Source organism: Cotesia typhae, unplaced genomic scaffold (assembly GCF_013202065.1).
Source record: "Cotesia typhae breed Kobodo isofemale line unplaced genomic scaffold, CoteBio_Ctyphae contig_4, whole genome shotgun sequence".
In the NCBI taxonomy this organism is placed as follows: domain Eukaryota; kingdom Metazoa; phylum Arthropoda; class Insecta; order Hymenoptera; family Braconidae; genus Cotesia; species Cotesia typhae.
In genome coordinates this window covers 5,475,304-5,484,288 of record NW_027423748.1, presented here as the reverse complement: position 1 = coordinate 5,484,288, position 8,985 = coordinate 5,475,304, and the positions used below count along the sequence as shown (strand labels likewise).

Genomic DNA, 8,985 nt, shown 5'->3' with positions numbered 1-8,985 from the left:
TTTCAATAAAAAATTTCTAAAAATTTTTAAATGTCGGCTAACTTCATTTTCATTTTTATAATACTGAAATTAGCGGTCAGCTGTCAATTTTAAAAATTTTTTTAACGAATTAATTACAATAAAAAAATGCTTCTAAAAATTTTCACTTGTAATTTTTTATTAATTTTCACATGTAATACTTTTTAATAATTTAATTGCTGTAAAATTCCAAAAAAATTTTTAATATCTGTCAACTTCAGTGTTATAAAAATTAATAAATAACATTCTTTAAGTTTTCAATGTGGATACAAATGCAAAAATAGCAACGTAAACGCAGTTAAAAAAAAATTTGTATACATGAATAGATTTTTTTTTCTATTCCAAGGGAAAGACCAAGCAGCTGTCTACTATTATTATTGTATTATATATCTACGAGTGTGAAAACGAATTGAGCCTGAGTTGTACTACGATGAAGGAAGAAAAACGGCACGCGGATGAACGACATCGTATTATACATACATATAGACCGTTTATATTGATGCGTATGTATACTGTACGTGATATATACATTTATAACAACATATGTATATACATAAGCAGTATAAAGTGATGAAGATGGTGGGGATCTAGAAGTACAACAGCGATAGATACTTGGAGCTCCCGCCAGTCTACCAGACAATCTCGCTGGTAGTTGGTAGTGCCTGTTTATATTATTATTGCTGGTGTTCTTACAGCTAATGCCAGTAAATATAATTTTTCCCGGACAATTTCTATCAGTTTTCAAAGCAGTCGACTAAAAAAATCCAAAATAGTAAGTCAGTATATTTTTTTATCCCTTGTTATCAACAAATCACAATATGACACCTGCCGTACTTTTGACTCAGCGTGCTTATCTTATTTATACGCGTCTTTAATTAAATTGTATCGCGGTTTAATAAACAAATAAAAAAAAATTTACGCGAAAAAATAAAATTAAATAAATGAATCATCAACAAAGCTAATTTAATAAAATTAGTAGCAGATAGTTGATAATCTTAAGAATTTTTGTAACAAATAAATTATGGCAAAAAAAAATGTATATAAAAAATTGACATTGTATAAAAATTGTATAAAAATATTGTTTTTATACAAATGTATAAAAAAAATTACAAATGCAATTTTTTAAAAATAATTTTTTGGAACAAATTTATTGAAAACTAACTTTAATGTCATAAACTCTTTCCAGATCGACTGTGTTTGACGGCGGAACTGAATTGACAGGTGAATCATGGACCGAAGCTCGAAATTACTTTTAGTGAAAATAATAATAGACTTCACTTGTGTTACCGTTGGTAAGAACATTAAATTTAAAAATGCTAACTTACATTATCGCAAATGTTAAGTATCATTATCAGAACAATTATCATCCAGGTTAGGTTATCGATTGTAGAATTGCAGACAGGTGTGGCTATCAGAACTTATTAATGTTAAATCGATTACGTTTTCAATTTAAATATTTTTCCTGTCATAGGTATAATAAATGGTACTTATAAAAATTGATAGAAGTGACGGGCGTATTGTAAGGAGCTTCTGGTAGTCATCAATGAACCACTTTCTATTATTACTCGGGGCTGACGATTCTTCCGGGTACCCGATCAACCGCATCATCATTACCTCCGTCATCATCCTCCCTATACTTGATCGTATTTCGTTACGGTCAATGCATGAGTTGACTTGTATGAGGGGAAAAATTCCGCTAATAATCAAGGCCTTTTATAAAATAATAACAATAGTGTTACCAATAATTATTAGCGATGATACAATCTGTTATTAAACGATATTTCTTAAATGCGCCATTATACCAAGTATGCATTTACTTTTATTTGTTGTTTTAATTTATTAATTCATGGAGTAAAAAAAAAATTACGTTGTGACTAGAGGCGCACAAAAAACAGAATGAAGCTAGGCAAAAAAAGAACAAGATGACACTGGATATCATATCCCAGATTATACTCAGTGATATCTGCGGTGAAAAAAAATTCAGATAGTAGCTAAAAAATCCAGATTATACTGCGCGATATCCAAATTATATTCATTGTAATCCAGATTATACTGCGTGATATCCGAATTATACTCATTGTAATCCAGATTATACTGCGTGATATCTGGATTATACTCGTTATAATCTGGATTACACTAGCTACTATCTAAAAAATTTTTTCACTCAGTATAATTTAGGATGATATTCAGTGTAATCTTGTTCTTACCGTGTATATCGTGGCTAAATTAATTTTTTTAACATTTTAATTTTGTGGTGACAATTGGCGTACACAGGCAGTACTACAGAGTGATCTCGAGAACGAAACATGAAGTATAATAACAATAGCGTTACCAATAATTATTAGCGATGATACAATCTGTTGTTAAACGATATTTCTTAAATGCGCCATTATACCATGTATACATTTAATTTTATTTATTGACTATGGTGATCATGGATATGGATATCATATATTACGAGCTTGATTTAACAACAATAATATTAATAAAGAAGAAGAAGAAGAAGAAATTTTTTAAGCGAATGGTAAAGTATATTGTAAGTGATAATTGAATCCTTTTGAGTATGAAGAATGCTCGAAGCGTCAAATAATAACCGGGCTTATTCAAACTTCGTTAGGCTCAACATAATACATAAAAACCGGTTGGTTATTTGGTTCCCCGGGTGTTATTTCACTTCACTACATGTAAGTAGTAACAACGTGTGTATACAACCCTCGAATATTGTATAGCTTCACACACAAAAACAACCGGTATTGTCCATAGCCCGCGTGCCTTTGACTTTATCTCCGCTTGATCTCGAGGCAAGGCAAACAAAAAATCTCTGGATAGCACCAAAGGCTAGAGACTAGAGACCAGACTCTGACTACTAGATATTGATTTAAGAAATTATTATATTTACTTTTTGATTTATCAATTTGTTGTTTGCAGTTGGCTTCACGGTCCTCGGATTCTACTTGTTCGGTCAACCCTACCAGCGAGGATTTTTTTGCAATGATGAATCGCTTATGCATCCTTACCGAGAGTCGACGGTCACCAATACCATGCTCTACATCGTTGGAATTTTTCTTCCTATCTGTGTGGTGAGTAATAAAATCAAAAACATTTTTTATTTTATTTATTTTCATTTTTTCCCGGATTCCTCTTGTGGTCAAGGAGTCCGAGCTTTTTTTTTTTTTTTTTTTTTTTTTTCCCTCTTGTTAGTAACTCTACCGAGTTTTTATTTAAGGAATTTTAATACTTTATTCTAATGGGATTTATTTACAAGGAAGAAGAGGAAAAAATAAGGAAGAACCGGTGTTATCGGCGTCAAGACAAAGCGAAGATTTCTTTGCTGAGATAAAGAAAAACGAGAGAGTATTTGAAGCGATTGGTTTCTGAATATATTTAATTCTTGAATATATTCTTTAAATGAATATTAATGACCATAAAATATAAACGATAGTCTGGTCAATATATTTTGTTACGTTGAAATGTTTATTGAAAAATATTCATATATAAACGGATAATAAATTTAAAGTTTAACGTACAGTATTTATTTTAAAATATTTTTTTTCTTCGCTAACGTTAATTCTGTAAACGGTCAGTAGAATCGATATTTATGCACTTTTATCATAATAATACGGTTCATAAAAACTTGTTTGGACAAAAATCGTTTACCATATTAAGTAAGTTATTGTTGTGTTTTATTTTACTTGTAAACAAGTTTAATATTTTAAATAAAACCATAAAATAGAAAAATCACAATCGGCAGAAGATAACCCTGAATAAATAAAATGTATTTGCATAAATATATATAATGTATAAAGTAATACATTTCTCATTGCACTTAACGTCACGATTATTTCTTATCAAGAGGCACGCGTAGCCCTGGCTGATGTTACATAGAATCATCAGCAGTTTACTTAGCTCTGTTATATTTCTTCCAACAATTATTTTAAACAACGTACACTAATATGTCCTCTAGAGCTTGCTCTTTCAGACATAATAATATATCATCTCGCATCATCATCATCAGATCATCAGCAGTCTCGTGTTCTCGTATACTTTAGACATATAATCAACTTAACGTATTAATTATCATATTTATACCTTGATAAGAATAATAAGATGAACAGTCATTTTAAAATAATTATTTAACTCGGTAGTTCCGACAGGTGAATTTTTATAAAATAATATATAAACAAGTTTGACTGCATTCTATAAAATAATCCATGTTAATCAGCAACGATTAATGTATCTCTTTGATTTATTTTTCAGATACTTTGTGGTGAATTTCTCTACGCTAAAAATACCAGCGGACAGTCATCGGTGGTATTATTTGGTCGAGTAATACCTCGCTGGGTGGTATTGGCCTATCACAAGGTAAGAGAAAGTCGGTCGTGATACCAAGTAAAGTGATATCATTACTATAAAGCATTGCAATTCAATGACTGAAATACAAAAAAAGTAAAATTTATTTTATGTAAAAAATAATAAAATAACCGTGAATAATTTTTCAGATAGGATCATTTGCCTTTGGAGCGGTGGCTAATGTATTGACCACTGACGTAGCCAAATATGCGATTGGAAGACTACGCCCACACTTTATAGAACTCTGCAAGCCAAGTATAAATTGCAGCTTGCCGATAAATCATCATAAGTTTATAGAGCACGATCAATTTACATGCACTGCGTCAAACGTCACCAAGAGACTGTTGAAAGAAGTCAGGTAGATATAGATATAGAGTACTATAAGTGTACTCAATTAATTAAACCAGAGCCCTATTAAGCTCAGTGCTTGTAAGCACAAGCGGGCTTTACTGTCCACTACAATAACGGGGGAGTTGAGGACGACGATCCTCATTGCATTATGTAATAATTTGTACACAAGGTCGTAAGTGGTAATCCGATTAAAATAGACTCTGTGATTTAGATTACATGCAACTGGGTCAATGCTAATTATTTTAATAATTCAATACTATTTTTATCTGATTTTTAATTGTCGGTAATATTGTTATTGTTGTTGCAATTATTTTTTATTTTATGGCTATATTAAATTTTACCACTACTTACTTTATTTTATAGCTTGTTTTGAAATTGATATATTAAGTAGCTGATGATTTAGAATGTAATGGGACATTTCAATTGCGACAATAGACTTTCTATGGGATTTAAGAACGCGATAGAGGACAGAGAATTCATTCAGTTAAAAGTCGTTAATGTTTATGGGAGGAGTAAGGAGCCATATGACTTTGCGCTTTTTTTCAAGTTCATTATTTTTATTATTTTTTTTTTAACGAGCTTTTTAATGTTCATACGCGACTATCCGGATGAGAGGAGGGTCCGTTAAAGAAAAAAGCCTTTAGTTCTCGTCGTCGGTAGTTTTTTTTTTTTTTTTTTTTTTTAAACTTATAAGTTACTACCATCTCTTTTGCTGGGTGCTATCTTTAGATTTCGTAGAGAAGGCAAAAAATATTGAAAGATTCAAGTGTTTAGAGAGATGAGAAAGCCACTTATATATCTATATGTATAAATATTATACACATATATGTGCTGGAAAGAATATGAGGAATTAAAACGACGATTTATCTCAATTGATAGCTCGGTGTCTTTTCAGATTATCGTTTCCGTCAGGTCACTCATCATTCTCTACCTACGTTATGATTTATCTTGTTGTAAGTTAAAATTAATAAATTGAAACTTATTATTGTATAATTTATAAAAAAAAACTAGCTGTACAAATATAAATATTTAATAATATTTTTCAGCTGTATTTACAATTGAGAATAACATGGAAAGGTAGTGTGATATTTAAACACTTTGTTCAGCTCATTCTTATCTTGTTGGCATGGGCAACGGCAATGTCAAGGGTTTCCGACTACAAGCATCACTGGAGCGACGTTCTTGTGGGAATGCTTATCGGTGTAATCGTTTCCTTGATTACTGTAAGTACTCCAGTATGAATTAAGACACTATACTTTTATTATTATTTTATCAATGACTTTTTTGTCAATTTATTACTTATTAAAGTGAATCATTTTTTAAATTATCGCGGTGATAATGGCTACTGAGAATAATTAACTAATTATTTAATACATTATGTTGGTTCATGTCCATTATTTTAAATTTATTAATTGTTCACAGGATCTATTTGGATTCCAAGTTGTTATTCAATGATTTCTTTTATTTTTGTTCTACGTTTCATTTTTTTTTTTTTTCTCCAGAACTGCAACAGAAATACAATAATTAATTTTAAAATTATAACATCATTATTAATTAATAAAGATAGATAGTTATTATTTTCAGCTGAGGTTCCTGTTCCAATTCTTGAAGAATGCTCAATTTTTTATTATTATTCTTTCACCATAATATTTTTCGATATGAGATCTCATATTATCAGAAAAAATCTTAGGTGAAAATACAATAATTAAAATTTATTTCGACAATTTTTGTTAGGAAATGTAATTTTTTACTCAGAGTAACTTTTTTCGGTAAATGGATAAATAATTCGGACAGCCCAGACCAGGACTCAAAAAAAATTTTAATTAAAGTTAATTATTGTAATTTTGTTACAATACTTGATAAATTTCTAAAAAAAAACGAAACGTTGTTTAAAAATAAAAGGAATCATTGAATAATAACTTTTAGTCCAAATAGATCATGTGAACAATTAATAAGTTCAATAACTATTTATTTAAATATTAATTAAATAAACTAATGAATAATTTATTTCAGGTATTTGGGATAGCGGATTTATTCAAGGAGAGACGAGAATCTGGGATAACAAATGCCGGTCACGGTGATAAGTCGCGTGCAATGGAGTACGATGCTGAAACGGCAATGCAGGTGAATAACGGCAGTGCCGATCACGTCCGTTGATGTATATCAATAAGTATCTAAACAGCAGACTTTGCTCTAAGCTTGTCAAATATATCAGAATATCAACGTGACTGCTCTGGCTTCCGCCTAGACGTTGTGCTGTCTTCCTCCAGTTCGTTAATAAAATCTTCAATTATTGTCCGGTATTTGAATTACAACGATGATTATCCGAACCTGGGGGAAAATTTGGTGACTGGCCTGGTGCTACTTTATCGTCACGTCAACGATTTCATACAGCTGTTGCTGCCGCTTCTTACTACTCATCGTACTCAAGAAAATGCACGAATCTTATTTTATTTATTTTACTTTTTTTTTTTTTATCGCTTATGAGCTTTTTATCTGCAATCTTTTCATTTCGTATTGTCTACGCAAAATTTATTGTATTTTAATTAATGTTAAAATTAGTGTAGTCATTTTAATTGTTTTTATTGTATTTTAACATTTGGCTGGATCTGGGTTTGATATTTTTAATTGTATATAATTTATACGAGTAATTAATTTTTTTTAAAACTAGATACTAGAATATATAGTTTATCGACAGTAGATTTTTATTTAACAATTACTTTATAGTATATGTATTTTTATTTAAAGTAATTAGTTTTAGAAAAACAATTACGAAAGAGTATTATAGTTTTAATGATGGTATTAGATCAATTTAGAATTATTTATTTCAAATATGTTATGATTAGTCGTACTGTCTAGTACTTTTTGTTAAAATTTATAAAATTTTTAAATAACGTGGGATTTTATAAATAAGTTAAATCACATTTTAAAAAAGTATACAAGTGAATTTAAATAACCAAGGCAATAATATTTGTGCTTTAATGCAGTGATGCAAAAAATCTTTTTTCAATTATTTATATCAATATATACACAATAATAATAATAATGATAAATTTTATAAGTATAAATGTTAACAAATAAATTTGTAAACAGCTTTTTAAGAAATTTTACAGTAACAGTCTATTTAATCGTAATATAGAATTTTTATAGATCCAAAGGCCTTAAAAATTTTTATATACCTTTCATAGTAATAATTGTAATTGTATATCGTATGTATTATTACCAATTTGTAGAAAAAAAATTTTGTTTACACTCTAAATACGAAATTTTTAATTCCATTAATAATCACAAAAAAAAAAAAATTGTACATAATCAGTGAAATAATTTTTGTTAATTTAAAAATAACTGTGTAGTTATTTAAAAATCCTTATTATATAATTATATATTTATTTAATATTAAATTGAGTTTTTAATTTACCTTTACCTTGATTTTAGGATGAATCACGTCCGTTGAAAAACTTAGAAACTTCTTACGGTGGATTACAAATCACTCAACAACATAGTCTGTAATTTGTTATTATTATTTTCACTAAAATTTTTATACATAGCATTTTTAGAACTTTGTTATATTTATAATTATCAATAAAATATGATCTCAGTCATCTTTATGATTTTTGTAATTAAAATTTTCCCGCGACTGACCGCACATGCGCAGTTTAAAAAAACCCAATACATTTTTCTAACCTCTAGTTTTAAAATCAAAATACTTTTATTTGGATATTTAATTAATTGTAAATAAAGTAATGATAATATTCCGTAATGTCAGAATAATAAATGTATTAATTTTATTGTGTACGTTTGTATTATTTATTGTTTTTACGTTAAAAGTTAAGGAAGTTTATTTTATGTATCAAAAAAATAGTAGATATCACGAATATAAACAAGATGTAAGTTGTTTATTTAATTATGAATATAAAAAGTTATTTATACTATTCTAATTATAGACACATATTTATTATTAGTGACAAATTCGAGAAATTTTCGCTGAGAATAAATATTGATATTCCCGGTACTAAAAATAGCCGGCTTCGATAATTTTAGAGTTATATTTTAAACTAAACACAACATTTTTGGAACATATGTACAGAAATTACTACAAAAATTTACAATTGTTATAAATATATCATTTGTTTATTTAGAGTGTAACAATTTCCGAACACCTGCTGTTTTCATTACCATATTATTTTTCTATTTATTATTTATTTATTAAAAAGTATAAAATTATAAAAATTATATATAAAATTAGTAAAAAATAAAATAATACTA

The 8,985-nt window shown here is 28.5% G+C and overlaps 1 protein-coding gene across 2 annotated transcripts; it reads left to right on the top strand.

Moving 5' to 3' along the window:
- The first annotated feature begins 612 nt into the window (after positions 1 to 612).
- Wun (wunen) lies at positions 613 to 8,323 on the top strand. Of its 2 annotated transcripts, none has more exons than XM_074242665.1 (9): positions 613 to 790; positions 1,205 to 1,310; positions 2,947 to 3,098; positions 4,276 to 4,380; positions 4,518 to 4,726; positions 5,615 to 5,672; positions 5,766 to 5,942; positions 6,733 to 6,843; positions 8,155 to 8,323. In XM_074242665.1, exons 2-9 carry the CDS (start codon positions 1,247 to 1,249, stop codon positions 8,227 to 8,229), a joined length of 951 nt encoding a protein of 316 aa, XP_074098766.1. In that variant the 5' UTR covers positions 613 to 790; positions 1,205 to 1,246; the 3' UTR covers positions 8,230 to 8,323. The 2 variants fall into 2 exon arrangements, with proteins under 2 accessions (XP_074098766.1, XP_074098767.1); XM_074242666.1 differs by lacking the exon at positions 8,155 to 8,323 and adding an exon at positions 6,918 to 8,046 and having other exon boundaries at positions 616 to 790.
- Positions 8,324 to 8,985: the final 662 nt, after the last annotated feature.

Excerpts from the sequence above, each read along its gene's own strand:
- Wun (XM_074242665.1), top strand. The coding sequence starts at position 1,247 with ATGGACCGAAGCTCGAAATTACTTTTAGTGAAAATAATAATAGACTTC. Across the intron at positions 1,311-2,946 it reads CTTCACTTGTGTTACCGTTG|TTGGCTTCACGGTCCTCGGA; the intron begins GTAAGAACATTA and ends TGTTGTTTGCAG. Across the intron at positions 4,727-5,614 it reads AGACTGTTGAAAGAAGTCAG|ATTATCGTTTCCGTCAGGTC; the intron begins GTAGATATAGAT and ends GTGTCTTTTCAG.